This window comes from Sus scrofa, chromosome 9, assembly GCF_054392235.1.
Source record: "Sus scrofa isolate SSC_HxYL_T2T_F1_AM1 chromosome 9, Sscrofa_HxYL_maternal_Yorkshire_Landrace_v2.0, whole genome shotgun sequence".
In the NCBI taxonomy this organism is placed as follows: Eukaryota; Metazoa; Chordata; class Mammalia; order Artiodactyla; family Suidae; genus Sus; species Sus scrofa.
In genome coordinates, this window is record NC_139391.1 from 75196427 (window position 1) to 75214386 (window position 17960).

Consider the following 17960-nt stretch of genomic DNA (forward strand, 5'->3'; position numbering starts at 1 on the left):
CAGCAGTGTCCATAGCCACTGTGGTGACGATGGATCCTTAACCCTTTGCGCCACATGGGAACTCTGCCAGTGAAGTTCTTAAGAAAAACAAAACCATTCACACGTTCAAACTGTTTCTTATTTCACACTCAGATTTCTCTACTTGGCATAAGAGAACAATAAAAAAAAAAATGTTTTTGTCCTGTTCCTTACAGTGGCATTTTCAAACATTTTATTATGAAATATAAATAAAGTCATAGAAAATAATGATGATCCCTTGAAGAAAATAATAATGATATTTACCACCCAACTACAATACACCTTAATGTTTTACCAAATGTTTGTTTCAGGTTCTTCCTAAGTAATAAAGTCCCAGTGAATGTTCCCCAATCCCATTCTTTTCTTGCCCTGCCCAGACATAACCAGCAGTGTACATTTTTTATATTAATCCATAAATGCTTATACAGTACATTAGCATTTAAAATTTTAATATAAGAAAATTTTTTGGGAGTTCCCTTTGTGGTGCAGCAGAAGCAAACCCAACTAGTATCCATGAGGTGGCAGGTTTGATCCCTGGCCTTGCTCACTGGGCTAAGGATCTGGCATTGCTGTGAGCTGTGGTGTAGGTTGCAGATGCAGCTCAGATCATGCGTTGCTGTGGCTGTAGCTCCGATTTGACCCCTAGCCTGGGAACCTCCATATGCCGCTGGTGTGGCCCCAAAAAAGAAAAAAAAAGAATTTTTTTGTATTTATATAAAAAGATAAATTTAGCATTTATATAAATATATTTTATCTGTCATTCTGCAATTTGTTTTTTTATATTCAGTATTTTGGGAATTATAATATTTAAAGCTAACAGATTTATACCTTTAGCTTTTATAATTTTGTGGAAGGAACCTTCATTACAAATACATTTTCCAATTGGTTACAAGTAGCATATGAGAACACTATTGATTTGGAATCAAGAAAACTTTTTGAACTCATTTGTTAGTTCTAATAGCTTGTAGACTCTCTTGGATTTTTCATGTGGGCAATCATCTGAAAATAAGAACAGGCACACATTTTTAGAATGATCATATTTCTTAGTGTGACCTGCTATTTGACAGAATTAAAAGCTCCTAGGATATCTGATTCCTAAAATGAAATCAGTACCTATAAGCATATGTTTCAATGCAGATATTCAAGAAATGCCTCCTCGTCCCCATCCCAAATGTTTTTCTGGAAGTATAGTTACAAGCGTGTTCTTTTCTTGCTCTCTTGCCTGAAGGCTTTATTCCTTGAAGTGACTTCAAATGGAGCACCACAAGGCCAAAGATTTGGAAGCGAATGGGTGATTTTTATTTTAAGAAGAGCATAGTATCCCACTTAATCTCTGTGATTTTATAGAACAGGACTTTGTGGAGAAATAGTGTTTAGATTTATGAAGCTCCTAATCATATTTCTCTGTAAACAGAGCAGAAAAAAAAAATGTTCTTTTTCTGTTTGTCAGTAAAAACAAGTTAGAAGAACGTGAAGTCAACATCATCTGTTCCCATTGAGAAGAAAAGTAGAGTCACATAATGAAAATCAAGGTCAAAGATCCATTATCTTTATGGCCATTTATTCTGACCACCTATCAGTACTGGGCAAAATGATCAGTAGTCTTAATAAAGCAAAAGTTTCCTAGGAGAACATAGTGTGGTTTCCAGGTGAACTGGAAGCCAGAGATTTAACTGTATGTCCTTTCTTATTATTTTGAACTGACATTGTTAAAGGACATTTTCCCCAAACTCTGTTCAGTAGAAAATATTATCAAATAAATTCTTAAGTTTCAATTAGAACTCGTTGGATGCAAACAATAGGAACTGGCTAACTTAAGCAAAGAAGTTACTGGAAATATTCAAGGTAGTTCACAGAATCAAAGAACATGCTAAACAATTAGGTCTCAGGAAGGAAAGGGATGAAGGCAGCTCTGGGGATCCAGATAACAGGAACGAATGGACAGTCTCTGCAGAAAACTGTCACGTGTCAGCCCTATACATATAATAGTATGTGTCACTCCACTCAAGGTGCAGACTCCCGGAGGAGAGGGACTGATTTGCCTGATGGGTGCTGGGTGGTGTGTGTTGGTGGCCAAAGGAAGGCAGCAGGAAGAGCCTCTTCAGTTCCAAATCCTTCCAAGACTATATGTGCTGGGGAAGCTCCCAAGAGAAATCAGGGTTTTCTTACCCAAGAGAGGAGGAGAACTGCTGTACAGTAGGACACTACAGATATCCATATCATCCCTCCTTAGTCTGCTTTTTATGAAAGCTTAATATAGCAGTTTCCTGGCAGAACCTCCTGGCAATAGCATGAAAGGTGAATAGGTCCCAAGGAGGAGATGACTCCTATGGAACCTGGGCTCAAGGATGCTGGAAAGGGAGCTCCATCAAGTCCACTGGGGGCATCAGGCTGTTAGTATGGACCAAAGCCCTCTTGGAGAAAGTAGCATTATCACACACATGAATAATGGGGCTGAGCCTTCTAAAGCTGAGAAGGGTCTGTTTGGTGAGTACATGGTAATCTGAACTAGAAGGCCTCCAGTAAACCAAAAAGGTACCCTAAAGGGACTGCAATAAAAAACAAAAAACAAAAACAAAAAACAAAAACAAAAACAAAAAAACCCCTCAGACTATTGTTAGAGCAGTTAGCTACCTTAGAAGACAGCTGTGATGCCTGTCTCCCACTTTGGCATTTCAGCCTGACTACATAGCCAAGGTTTCTTCCCAAAAATTCTCTCCCAGAGTTCCCGTAGTGGCACAGTGGTTAACGAATCCGACTAGGAACCATGAGGTTGCAGGTTCGATCCCTGTCCTTGCTCAGTGGGTTAACAATATGGCATTGCTATGAGCTGTGGTGTAGGTTGCAGACACGGCTCAGATCCCGAGTTGCTGTGGCTCTGGGGTAGGCTTGGCAGCTAAAGCTCCAATTTGACCCCTAGCCTGGGAACCTCCATATGCCATGGGAACGGCCCAAGAAATGGCAAAAAGACAAAAAAAAAAAAAAATCTCTCCCATCATTTGCCTCTGCTGCTGTTTCTGATTTACGTGTAGAGCAGGTAAATATGGAGACTCCAGAGTGGCCCACCTGGGTTCAAATCCAGACTCGTCTACCTACCTTCTGAGTGACCTTCTTTGCCCCTCTCCTGGCTAATATGAGTGCCTGCTGCTGGTTTACCACTTACAGCTCTCTGATATCCTCCTTCTACATAAGATTTATTAAGATACCCAATCATAGAACTACCACCATTTCCTGATAGCACCCAGTCCAGAGAAAAATCCTGCTTCCTTCCTCAAATCACCTAACACAAGACCAAATACTTTAGTAAGTATTAAGTACCTGCTTACTGAGATAGTCCACCTTTCCCCAGGCTGTGCATCCTCCCTCCTTGTGGTAAGAAATAAAACCAAGATACATATTTATCAATAATTACCTTAAATGTCAATGGACTGAATGCTCCAATCAAAAGACACAGAGTGGCAGATTGGATAAAAAAGCAAAAATCTACAATCTGCTGTCTATAAGAGACTCACCTTAGGGCAAAGGACACATATGGATTCAAAGTGAGAGGATGGGAAAAGATATTTCATGCCAATGGACAAGACAGGAAAACAGGAGTTGCAATACTCATATCAGACAAAATAGACTTTAAAATTAAGGCCATAAAGACAGACAAATAAGGACACTATTTAATGTAAAAGGATCCATTCAAGAAGAGGATATTACAATCATCAATATATATGCCTCTTACATAGGAGCACCCAGATACCTACAACAAATACTAACAGACATAAAAGGAGGAATTGATGGGAATACAATCATAGTAGAAGACTTTTAACACCCCACTCACATCAGTGGACAGATCCTCTAGACAGAAAATCAATAAGGCAACAGAGATCCTAAATGACACAATGGAAAATTTTGGACTTAATTGATATTTTCAGAACATTACATCCAAAAAAAACCCAGAACATACATTCTTCTGAGGTGCACATGGAACAGTCTCAAAGATTGATCATATACTGGGGCACAAAGCTAACCTCAACAAATTTAAGAGTGTAGAAATTATTTCAAGTATCTTCTCTGACCACAATGGCATGAAAGCAGAAATCAATCAAAGGAAAAGAAATGAGAAAAAACTAACTACATGGAGACTAAACAACATGCTACTAAAAAACCAATGGGTTAACAGGAAATCAAGAAGGAAATTAAAAAATACCTCAAGACAAATGAGAATGAAGACACAACCATTCAAAATCGATGGGATGCTGCAAAAGCAGTGCTCAGAGGGAAATTCACAGCAGTACAGGCCTTCCTTAAAAAAGAAGAAAAATCTCAAATCAACAACTTAACCCACCACCCTAATGAATTAGAAAAATAAGAACAAACAAAATCTAAAGTCATCAGAAGGAAGGAAATCAAAAAGATCCAAGAGGAAATCAATAATACAGAGATTCAAAAAAACAATAGAAAAAAAATCAATAAAACCAAGAGCTGGTTCTTTGAAAAGGTAAACAAAATTAACAAACCTCTGGCCAGACTCACCAAGAAGAGAAGAGAAAAAACCCAAATAAACAAAATAAATAAAAAAGGAGAAATCACAACATATACTGGAGAAATACAAAAAAATAAGAGAATACTATGAACAACTGTATGCCAACAAATTTGACAACCTAAAAGAAATGGACAACTTTCTAGAGACTTACAGCCTGCCAAAACTGAATCAAGAAGAAATAGATCAACTGAACAGACTGATCACTAGAAATGAAATTGAATATGTCATAAAAACACTCCCTACAAATAAAAGTCCAGGACCAGATGGCTTCACAGGTGAATTCTACCAAACATATAAAGAGGAACTTATATCCATCCTCCTTAAATTTTTCCACAAGGTTGAAGAAGAAGGAACACTCCCAAAGACATTCTATGATGCCACCATCACCCTAATCCAAAAATCAGACAAAGATACTACCAAAAAAGAAAACTATAGGCCAATATCTTTGATGAATATAGACACAAAAATTCTCAACAAAATTTTAGCCAACTGAATCCAAAAATATATTAAAAAGATCATACACCACAACCAAGGAGATTCATCCCAGGTTCACAAGGATGATCCAACATATGCAAATCAGTCAACATCATACACCACATTAACAAAAGAAAAGTAAAAAACCACATGATCATCCAAATAGATGCAGAAAAAGCATTTGACAAAGTCCAACATCCATTCATGATAAAAACTCTTACCAAAGTGGGTATAGAGGGAACATTCCTTAACATAATTAAAGCCATTTATGACAAACCCACAGCAAATACAATACTCAGTAGAGAAAAGGTGAAAGCCTTCCGGCTAAAATCTGAAACAAAATAGGGATGCCCACTCTCACCACTTTTATTCAATATAGTATTGGAAGTCCTAGTCACAGCAATCAGGCAAACAAAAGAAATAAAAGGTATCCAAACTGGAAGGGAAGAGATAAAATTGTCACTTTATGCAGATGACATGATGCTAATATAGAAAACCCTAAGGAATCAACCCTAAAATTATTTGAACTGATCAACAAATTCAGCAAAGTAGCAGCATAGAAGATTAACATTCAGAAATCAGTTGCATTTCTGTATACTAACAATGAAATATTAGAAAAGGAATGCAAAAATACAATATCTTTTAAAATTGCACCCCAAAAAAATAAAATACCTGGGAATAAACCTGACCAAGGAGGTAAAAGGCTTATATGCTGAGAACTATAAAACATTCATCAAAGAAATTAAAGAGGATGCAAAGAAATGGAAAGATATTCCATGCTCCTGGGTTGGAAAAATTAATCTTATAAAAATAGCCATACTACCCAATGCAATCTGCAGATTCAGTGCAATCCCTATCAAATTATCCATGACATTTTTCACAGAACTAGAACAAACAATCCAAAAATTTATATGGAACCACAAAAGACCCAGAATTTCTAAGGGAATCCTGAGAAACAAAAACCAAGCAGGAAGGATAACTCTCCCAGACTTCAGGCAATACTACGAAGACACAGTAATCAAGACAGTGTATTACTGGTACCAAAACAGACATACAAACCAATGGAACAGAATAGAGAACCCAGAAATAAACCCAGGCACCTATGATCAATTAATCTTCGACAAAGGAGGCAAGTATATAAAATGGGAAAAAAACAGTCTTTTCAGCAAGTGGTGCTGGGAAAACTGGACAGCTGCATGTAAATCAATGAAACTGGAATACACCCTCACACCATGCACAAAAATAAACTCAAAATGCCTTAGAGACTTAGACCTAAGATAAGACACCACCAAACTCCTGGAAGAGAACAAAGGCAAAACATTCTCTGACATCAACCTTACAAGTGTTTTCTCAGATCAGTCTCCCAAGGCAACAGAAATAAAAGCAAAAATAAACCAACGGGACCCAATCAAACTGACAAGTTTTTGCACAGCAAAGGAAACCATAAAAAGAAAGAGACAACTTATAGAATTGGAGAAAATAGTTTCAAATGATGTAACTGACAAGGGCTTAATCTCTAAAATATACAAACAACTTATACAACTCAACAGCAAAAAAGCCAAAACCCAATGGAAAAATGGGCAAAAGACCCGAATAGACATTTCTCCAAAGAAGATATACAAATGACCAACAAGCACATGAAGAAATGCTCAACATCCCTGATTATTAGAGAAATACAAATCAAAACTACAATAAGGTAGCACCTCACATCAGTCAGAATGGCCATCATTAATAAGTCCACAAATAACAAATGCTGGAGGGGGTGTGGAGAAAAGGGAACCCTCCTGCATTGTTATGGGAATGTAAATTGGTACAACCACTTTGGAAAACAGTATGGAGGTACCTTAGAAAACTATACATAGAACTGCCATATGACCCAGCCATCTCACTCTTGGGCATATATCTGGACAAAATTTCCTTGAAAAAGACACATGCACCCACATGTTCATTGCAGCACTATTCACAATAGCCAAGACATGGAAAAAACCCAAATGTCCATTGGCAGATGAATGGATTAAGAATATGTGGTACATGTATGCAATAGAATACTACTCAGCCATAAAAAAGAACAAAATAATGCCATTTGCAACAACATGGATGGAACTAGGGACTCTAATCCAGAGTGAAGTAAGTCAGAAAGAGAAAGACAAATACCATATGATATCACTTATATCTGGAATCTAATATATGGCGCAAATGAACCTTTCCACAGAAAAGAAAATCATGGACTTGGAGAACAGACTTGTGGTTGCCAAAGGGGAGGGAGAATGAGTGAGATGGACTGGGAATTTGGGCTTAATAGATGCAAACTATTGCCTTTGGAACGGATAAGAAATGAGATCCTGCTATGTAGCACGGGAACTATATCTAGTCACATATGATGGAGCATGATAATGTGAGAAAAAAGAATGTGTATATATATGTGTGTGACAGGGTCACCCTGCTGTACAGTCAAAAATTGACAGAACACTGTAAACCAGCTATAATGGAAAAAAAATAATTTAAAAAATAAATTTAAAAAAAGAAAGAAAACCAACTTGTTCAGTTGCAGGCATGTTGGTCATGGTCTTTAGACAGAGAGTATTGATTGACACAATCATGGCTTTTGAAATTTCAGTGGCCTGGTTTGTCATCCTGGCTCCACCACACTAGCCATAGGACCTTGTAGGTATCTTAACCTCTCTGTGCCTATTTCCTCATTAATAAAACAGAGATAATTATAACACCTTTCCATCAAATTGCCATGAGTCTTAACATATAAAGAGCTTTGGGCAGTGCCTGATGCATCATAAATTATCAGTAAATACTTGCTATTATTATTGGTTCAGTAATGGTATCATTTTCTTCTAATGCACATGCTAGTTCTAAGATTTGCATTTGACTTTGCCTTTATAGATTGGTGGAATTATCCTTGATTTTATTCCATGGTTCCTGCCAAATGACATGAATCTTGAATCCCAATATATGCATATGAACGTGAACATGCAAGCAGTGGATGAGAGGAGGATGTAATATTTACTGAACGTTTCATACCAGACCCTTAGCTGGAGCTGTTTACTTTTTGTAACAAACAAAAGCTAAGGAGATTTTTCTGAAAAATGTTTCGAGGTTAGCTGCAAAATTTTCCAGCAGAACTGCAAACAATCTGCTGAAAGAAGGGGCCATTCATCTTTCCTCCCGAGGAATTTGAGCCTAATTTAAGTCTGAAGCAAGGATTTAGATTCAATTTTCCTGCTAGGGGTAGGTAAATTCTCTGCCAAAGACATGACCTTCAGTTTTTGGTTTTTTTTTTTCCCTGAGAAATGTCTTTTAGAGCTTGCAAAACAAATTCAACTCACATGAGAACATAAATCAAGTTAGGATATGAAATCACATATGTTTCTTACTGGCTCCATAGAAGTCTGACAGCAGAATTGAGGTTGCAACAAGCTTTGAGATACCCGAGAAGACCTTTCATTTCAGGACCTGAAATGATTAAATGATTAAAATTGCTCTTTAATAATTAAACATGCCATCTGTATAAAGCAGAGTGTGACCTTTCACCCAGGGTCTCTTAGGCTGTTCTAGAATTTCTGCAGTTGGCACACATGGTATCAGAAATCCATTACTATTCTTCCTTTGAAATATTAGAGGAGCAGACTTAGAGCAGCTGTTTTTGTGCTGCCAGATTTCATTGAAATGTGGGTTCTAAAAGCCCTTGGCTTGTCATTTTGAGTTAGCTTACCTTAATCACAAATTTCACCATAATACAATTCAACTGATGCCTGAAACTCAATATGGTGGAACATTTGCTGAACAATGCACTTAACAACAGTGACCAACCAGAATGTACATTTTCCATTGAAATGTCATTTTCATGATATACGTGCCTTCAAAAATGTCTAATAGATTACAATCATTCCTTTCTCTACAACTGTTTCCAAGAAAACAGTTCCCACCATGCTGTCTTTCCCCTGGTTGGGCATGTAATAAAGAATGTGACATTTGGAGAACTATCTGTTCTACTACTGCAGGACTGCTGAAAAGCTGATGCAACCCTGTCATTAAGTCAATTGTAGTCATTAGACAGCAAATGATGAGTCTGCTTCCATGTCTGTCTTAAATGTCATTTCAGACAATTTCCACACCTAGGTGGTCCACAGGTATGGTGGCCAAAATGGGATAATACTAGTCACCATAAACATAATTTCTCTGTGTGTTTGGGGAAAGAGGGTATAGACACTAGGTTTAGCATATTCACTAATTAATCTGTAGTGTCCAGGGGACTTTTCATCTGCTTGCCTTCAACAGGCTGTTTAGTTATTGAAGTTCAGCTGTTAGACTACATTTGAATGCTTTAAATGTTGACTTTAGTGCTTCTTGTGGAGGTAAGCTCACTTCTTCACTTCCATTTAAAAGTGTGTGGAATTTCAAAGCCAAAAAGTAAAGATAAATGAGCTAGTGTTATTTTTTAATTTGCAAACTTAACTTTTAAAAGCCAAGTCATGGTGGAAACTCTCTTAGAATCTGCTCTTTGAATGTGTTTCTCACATATGCTTATAGCTGGCAATCAGGAAAAATTACCCCGTTTGTGTTATTGATGTCTTCATTGTACTTAGGAGTCATTGGGTATTAAGACATAACATAAAATGGAATACATTTGCCCTTTCCCCCCAGCAAAATTTAAAGCCACAGGGACAAATAATGAGTAAGCACTCATCTATTTATTTATTAAAAATATGGAGTTTTCTGTCATGGCTCAGTGGTTAACTAACCCGACTAGTAACCATGAAGTTGCAGGTTGGATCCCTGGCCTCGCTCAGTGGGTTAAGGATCCAGCGTTGCTGTGAGCAGTGGTATGGATCGCAGATGCTGCTTGGATCCCATGTTGCTGTGGTGGAGGCCGGCAGTTAGAGCTCTGATTTGATTCTTAGCCTGGGAACCTCCATATGCCACAGGTGTGGCCCTAAAAAGACAAAAAAAGACAAAAAAAAATTATTTATGAGTTCCTCCTCTGATAGGTACTGGAATACTTAACACCATGAATGAGACTTGTAAGAACTCAATCTTAATTTAGTATAGGGAGCCAAAGACAGAAAATGAGTATCCACAATACAAGGTAATTTAATGTACAAATACAAATATATATATATATATATATATATATATGTATGTATGTATATATACACAAATATATATATGTCAGAGGAGATAGCTATTTATTTTGTGAAGGAAAGGTATAGGTTATTCACCAGCTAACCCTCCAAGTCCACTATCCGCATTTCTCTGCCCTTCCTGACTGCTACAAATTGCATTACCTGAGTTTCTCCACCTCTCTGGTTTGGGAGGCTAGATAGTAGGAGAAAAGAGGTTGGGGTGTTTATCTCCCCTACTCACCCAACCGAACTGTAGTTCTTCTACCTTATGGCCACAGCTCCTGGTCAGGCAGCCCCTACTCAGTCCTCTTTGGGTTTTAGCCCCTGAGTTTCCACTTGCTCCTTCAGTTCCCGGGCTGGTAATAGCTCCCCTATAACTTCCAGAGTGCTCCACCATCCTTGATTTGTTTTTGTTACTCCTTCATTAAATTCTCTTCAATTAGCCCTTGACGGACACAGAGGAAAATACGGAAGGTCAAGAAAGATAATAGAGAGGTTCCTTTACCTTCAGTGTTCAACATATACACTTTAATAGCTATTATTAATAATAGCAAAGCTATTATTCAGACTAAAAACATCCTATTTCTGTTGCCACCAACAGATGGCATTAGCAGTTATGTCAGTTATTTAGGACCGTATATTGTTCTTGAGTCTGTTGGCTCTTGCGATGTTGTGATTCAGAATAAGAAATAGATATTTGGTCTTCATGCTGTTGCTGACACAGAGCTCCTAAAATGTTTGGAATTTCCTATAGCCATTATTTTGTGATAACCTTTAATGAGTATAATCTAAAAAATACTGAATCACTGCTGTACATCTGAAACATATTGTAAATCATTTATATCTCAATCAATCAATCAATCAAACCCTTGGAATTTCCTAAGTGAGGAGAGTAATAAAGGTGCCTTTTTATGTTAGTGAGGTGACTTTTGGACCCCCAGCTAAAGATGGGGGGCTGGTAGCTGGTCATCCCCTATTCCCCTCCACCTCCTCAGGAGAGGCTGGAGGTTGAGTCAGTTGCCAGTGGCCAGTGATTTAATCAATAAGACCTACATGATGAAGCCTCCATAGAAACCCAAAAGGACTGATTTTGAAGAGCTTTCCAGCTGGTGAACGTGAGGAAATGTGGGGAGAATGGCTGCCTGGAGAGCACATGGAAGCTCCTCACCCTTTCCCCACACCTCGCCTTGCCACCCAGAAAACACAAAAGTAGTGAACTCATCAAAAAACTGTTTAATGGCACAAATTTGCTTTCGATAAAGGGAAGAATAAAGATGATTTGGAAAAACGCAAAGTAGATAGAAAACAATAAAGTTTGCATGTGCACAAAAAATGACAATGTTCTGAAAGGAATAATTCTGAAGGACAAAGACAGAAGCTCATGGTGAGGGGAAGGTCCTGTGCCTGACTGTTAGGAACTGAATGTGCCCACCAAAACTCATATGTTGGAGCCCTAATCCCCAGTATGACTCTGTTTGGAGATAGGGCCTCTGAAGTTAAATGAGGTCATAAGGGTGGGGCCCTAATCCAATAAGACTGGCTTGCCCTGATGGGAAGAGGAAGAAGCACCAGGAGTGGGTACATGCAGAGGAAAGGCCACATGTGGACCTAGTAGGAAGATGGCCATCCACAAGCCAAAGAGAGGGGCCTCAGGAGAAATCAACCCTGCTGGTACCTTGAGCTTGGACTTCCAGCCTCCAGAACTGTGGGAAATAAACTTCTATTGTTTAAGCCACCAATCTGGTATTTTGTTATGACAGCCTGAGCAGACTTATGCACTAAACAATGAACAGTAATCTGTGAATGTGTGTATGGCTAAAGGATCGTAATTAATATCAAATGACTGTTAACATTAGGAGAAGGATAGGAATTTGTTCCAAAACTTTAAATGAGGAATGACTCTGAGGCTTCTCTCTTAGGTGAAGTACTGGGTGGGTATTGGTGCTGTGAATCAAAATAGGAAAACAGGAGGAAGAATAAATTTGATGGGGAAGATGAAACTGACTTTGAGCATACTGATTTTGAGGGGACTGAAGGATATTAAAATAGAGATTTCTGGAAATAGCTTGGAGTATAAGACCAGAACTAAGGTGATAAATGATTTTTGGATGTTGATTCAATTTCTAAAATATTCATTGAGCATCTACTATGTGCTAGGTATTGTTCTAATACTTGGGTTATATCAGTAAACAGAAGAGACAAAAAGAAAAAAAGCAATAATATTACAAGTAAAATTTACAGTATTTTAGAAGGTAATACAATGCCTGTGAACAAGAGAATATGCCAGGGGGATTGAGAGTGCTGAGCTGAGGGGGTGCAATAGTCTCTGAATTGTTCAGGTTAAGCCTCTTGAGAAGATGCCATTTAAGCAAAGGCTTGAGATGGTTAACCAAGGAGCTGTCTGAAGGAAGGGTGTCCTAGGCAGAAGAAACAGCCACTGTAAAGGCCCTGAAGTGACAGCATGCCTGGTATATTTGATAAACAGCAAAATTGCCAGCATGGCTATGGCTAAATCACACAAGAGGAGAGTAACAGTAGATGATTCCAGAGAGGCGAGGTAGGGAAGTGTCAGATCACACAGGCGTTGGCTTTTTGTAAGGAGTTTGGGTATTACTCTGAGATGCCAATTTCCAAATAAGAGGTGTTACCCGGTCTGACTTTTATTTTAACAGAATTACTAGTTGCTGTGTTAATAGGCAATGAGAGTAGGGCAGGGCAAGGGTCCAAGTAGAGTAACAAAAGAGGAGGTAGAGCTTTGCTGATTTGAAGATGGAGGTGATTTGCTAATAAGTTGGTGTGGAGTTTCAGAAAATAAAAGCAGTTAAAGATGATTCCAGGAGTTCCCGTCATGGCTCAGTGGTTAACAAATCCAACTAGGAACCATGAGCTTGCAGGTTTGATCCCTGGCCTTGCTCAGTGGGTTAAGGATCCGGCGTTGCCATGAGCTGTGGTGTAGGTTGCAGACGCGGCTCAGATCCCGCGTTGCTGTGGCTCTGGCATAGGCCAGCAGCTACAGCTCTGATTCGACCCCTAGCCTGAGAACCTTCATATGCCTCAGGAGCGGCCCAAGAAATGGCAAAAAAGCCAAAAAAAAAAAAAAAAAAAAAAAAAAAAGAAGATTCCAAGGTGTTTGGGGACCGAAGAACTAGATGGTTAGGAAAATGGATAGAAGATGATAAGTTTTGAATAGTTAGAGATAAGATGTTTGTTTGCCATTGTTTGAAGATGTCGAATAGGCCTTTTCATCTATTGGACTGCAGTTTAAGAGAGAGGTCCAAGCTGGAGACAGAAATTTAGAAGTCAGTGGCAGATGGGTGATATTTAAAGTCATATCACTGGATGGAATTGCCAAGAGAATACATGTATTTAAAAAGAAAACCAAGGATTCTATCTGGACCACTCCAATATTAACATGTCTTAGAGAAAAGTAGCATCCAAAAAAAAAAAAAAAAAAAAAAAAAGTCTACACTGTAACAAACCTGAGATGCAAGAGAACCAGTGAAAAGGGATACCAAAAAAGGTGGTGTGATCAACAGTACCAAAGGCAGCTGAAATTGGATGATTGGATTTAGTACATGAAGATCATTAGTGTCCTTAATAAGAGACTCTTTGGTGGAATAGGGACTGGGGACTCTGATTAGAAAGGGTCTAAGAGATAACTGGATGAAAGTCAATGAGTATAGACAGCTTCTGAGAAATTTTCTGCCAAGGGGAGCAATGAAGTGATAGCTAATTAAGGAAGTAGATCTGGGGCAAAGTTTGCATGTGTTTCTAAAGACAGGATCAACAACAGCATGTTAGTATACTATTGAGAATGATCCAATAAAGACTGAAAAGCAAATGCAGAAGAAGAACTAGACAAGAGGAGAGTTTCTGGGTCACTGCTATTGGAGAGATGTGGAGGGTGCCAACTAGTGCCCAAGGCAGGTTTAGCTTTGAATAGGAGCATGAAAATTTCTCTGTAGTTACAGGCGGAAAACAGAATATGAGTGCAGACACAGAGCTAAGCGTGGAGGTGGGATCTAGGTAAATTTCCTTCTAACTGGTTCCATTTTCTCTGTGAGGTAGTAAAAAGGGTCATCAGCGATGATTGGTTTGGAAGGATGATGAATAAGTAGCAACTGTTATGTCAGAGTGTATGAGGCTTGTTCCAAGTCAGCCACAGTTGGTGCAACCTCTCTGGGCAAGATGGTACTTGCAACAAGATAATGAAACCTAACTCATTAAGTACCGAGAGACTGAGGTCATTTCCAAGGGTTTTTGGCATTGCCGGTGGTAGCATGACTGTCTTAATCCTCTGCCTCTAGTAGGATGTTGCAATTATTTGAACAAATTCAGGGACTCAGAGCTGGTTAGGTCCCCATCTGGGACAGGAGAGTCATGACTAGGCACAGCAGAGTGATGCTTTTGGGGAGAGACTGTCCTGAACCCTTCTTCTGTTCTGCCCTGGAAATTAAGGGTCTCCTGTAACAGACAACAATCACAATCTTCTTTTCTTAATATGGGACAATATAAAAAACTTTCCCTTTATCTTTTATTTATTTGGATAGATAATTTCATTTATTGTATGTGTGTGTGTGTTTATGGAAATGTGTGTGTACATGTATACATGGGAATGTGTATGTAGATAGAACAGAACAACAATACAACAGCAAACTTGATTAATGGATAAAGGGAGCCTATACATGGGATTTGTAGACTTACATATTCGCTTTCCTCATTGTACATATTTATATCAACTGCAATTTTGGTATGTTGCTGTTGAGGAATGCCCAAGAGACAGAAAACATAACTCAAACTGGCTTAAGCAAAGGAGGAATTATTGACTCAGCTAATAGAACAATTGACTCCAGGAACAGTCTGATCCAGTGTGCAAATGGATCAGCAGGAACCTGGTTCTTCTGGAATGACTCCGTTTTCATGCTGGCTGTAGTCCTCTGAGAAGCAAGTGCAAGATGGAATTGGACATGGGGATGGTTTGGGTCTCTATATATGAATGGTAACTCAGGGCCTGTGTCCAAATGTTCTCAGTGTTGGGAATTCCTCTCCCCTAGTGTACAGTCACTTTAGGAAATGGTTTTAAGTCCCTTTGAGGGGGTGGGGGGTGGGGGGACTGGGAATATCATTATAGTGCATTTTTGATGCAGGGTTGTGGAGCCCCTTCGGGATCCTGGATACATCCCCAGTCAGTGGGTTCTGGATCTAAAAACTGGCTCAAGTTTGATAACTGAAGAAGGAGTTATGTCCTTTTATTGGGTCCATTGCCCTCAGCTTCTTGCTTTCCCATCCTTGCCCTTTTTCTGGTTATGGAGGTTAAGCAGCACCCTTACCGGCTCCCCCTCTATTTTGCCCCTGGAGATGCCATCTCCATTCTGCCCTATGGATCAAGCTGCCATTGGCTGCCCCTCTCCCTTGGGCTGTTGTTATGGTAATTGTGGCCTTCTGACCTCCTGCATTTAATCATCACCATCTGACTACTGTTCCTTTGGGGATTCCATCATCCGCATTGGATATTAGCAAGCCCAGCTCTGTGAGTGCCCCTACTGTCAGTATTGGCTTACAGAGGATAGCCACCACTGAACTTCCTTGCTGGGACCTTCTTACCAGTACATTCCTCATGGCCTTGGTGAATGGGGATTTTTCTGGACCCCTCCTGGAATATGACCGTCTAGAGGTTTTCGGCCTCACGTAACATCTACTTCAGTAAGCCTACTTCTCTCAGACGTTTTATTCCTTCCTCTTCCTCCTGCCTGGGCAACCCAGGCATTTCTACTTTCCTCAGTGTTGGCCATCACTTTATTCAGGCTTCTAAGAGTCACCCTAACAATGAGTTTGTCCCATCCCCCAGGGTTTTTCCAGGGTAGTAAATCCCATATCTTATGAAAGTATCCCTAAGTCGATGAAATCTTGCTTAGCCAGCTTTATATTCCAGCCCCTTGATCATGTACCCTCAAAATTTAGCTTAGTATCCTGCCAATATGCACTAATTATACTTTGGACCATAATCTCTTTCTTCCCTTTTCAGACCTAACATGTCACCAGCTGGCTTCTACTGGGATTCAGTTCTAGTTATTGGCCTACCACCCAGGATAAGAGGTTGGTGGAGGAAGCTCCTGTGATGGAAACACCCTTGCTTTTTTTTTTTTTTTTTTTTTTTTTTGTCTTTTTTTTTGCCTTTTTCTAGAGCCACACCCGCGGCATATGGAGGTTCCCAGGCTAGGGGTCTAATCGGAGCTGTAGCCACCAGCCTACCCACAGCCACAGCAACACGAGACCCGAGCCACGTCTGTGACCTACACCACAGCTCATGGCAACACCAGATCCTTAACCCACTGAGCAAGGCCAGAGATGGAGCCCGCAACCTCATGGTTCCTAGTCAGATTCATTAACCACTGAGCCACGACAGGAACTCTGACCCTTGCTTTCTAGAACATGGAGAAGCCACCACAGGGAGCACTCAGATTTCAGGGGGATCTGTGGAGTCAACATCTTCAGGAGCATCCACCCATTCACCAAGGCCACAAATGTGCTACTAAGAAAGGCACCAGCACCACCACAAAGTCCTTAGCTCTCCTCTGAAGGCCAAGACTGATAGTTCAGGCAATCACAAAGCTGGGCTTATTAATATCCATGGGCATAATAAGATCCCTAAAGTAACAGAGGTCTGATGGAGGTACTTAAATTCAGAAGCCATGTTTGAAGATCTGTGTTTTTCCAACCCAATCTCTGACCTTAGCATAAGAGACCTGCTTGGCTGCACTTTAATTGTCACGTTCTTGGTCTGCTGTTTAGCTGTGTCTGCTCTTTCATTATAGGGGCAAAGGGTGCCAATGGGATCCTCTGGCTTTCACACTTAGTCTTTAACTGCTAGTTAGTGAGGCTCAGTTTCTCATTACCCCTCTGCTAGGCATTAATACAACTGTAACCAAAAAACTCTGATTATAGACGCTGTTCCCCATGTTTTTCCAAATGTTTAAATTATTATATCTATCACAGCATAGCCCTCTACCATTCATTTTTCTAGGTGGAAAATATTTAACCACCAGAAAAGTATTTAGAAATACAAGTGCCATCTCTTTCTAGGAACTACCCACACTCCACATTCTGCTCAGGATAGCATTTTCATTACCCATTGGATAGTAAGTAACCTACTCTCAAGCTTTACCTTACCACTTGCTTTTTTGTTTGTTTGTTTTTGTCTTTTTTTTTTTTTTTTTTTTTGCCTGTTCTAGGGCCGCTCCTGTGGCATATGGGGGTTCCCAGGCTAGGGGTCCAATCAGAGCTGTAGGCGCCGGCCTATGCCAGAGCCACAGCAACACGGGACCTGAGCCGGGTCTGCGACCTACACCACAGCCCACGGCAAAGCCAGATCCTCCCTGAGCAAGGCCAGGGATTGAACCCGCAACCTCATGGTTCCTAGTCGGATTCGTTAACCACTGAGCCATGAGGGGAACTCCCACCACTTGCTTTTTTAGAGCACTTTCCAATAGTGTTTGTGTTGGTTTGCATCCTTCTTGGGCTGCCAAGATGGGATTAAAAGTGCAAGATGTTTATTGGGACAACAATTGTGAAAGATAAAAGGGAGGGAGCTAGTGAAGGTGAGAAGAACCTTCAAACAGAGATACCTGTGAAAGAGAAGGGAAGAAAGGGGGATTTGATTGGTAGAGTTTCATAGTATAGTCCAGGTCTAAGAAAGTTTCAACCAGATTGATGGTGAATCTTTAATCCAAAATCTTCCTTTGGAGGCATCACATTAGTATTGCTGCCATTCAACCAGATTAATGGTGAATCTTTAATCC

General features: G+C 39.8%; 1 protein-coding gene across 2 annotated transcripts in view; it reads left to right on the plus strand.

Moving 5' to 3' along the window:
* Positions 1–16124: 16124 nt before the first annotated feature.
* PTTG1IP2 (PTTG1IP family member 2) overlaps positions 16125–17960 on the plus strand; it is a 134836-nt gene continuing 133000 nt past the window's right edge. The window contains exon 1 of one of the 2 annotated variants that reach the window (XM_021102366.2): positions 16125–16257. In XM_021102366.2, the coding sequence (XP_020958025.1) occupies positions 16194–16257 (64 nt within the window). In that variant the 5' untranslated portion in view covers positions 16125–16193. The remainder of the gene's footprint in view (positions 16258–17960) is intronic. The other variant, XM_021102367.2, reaches the window with a different exon arrangement.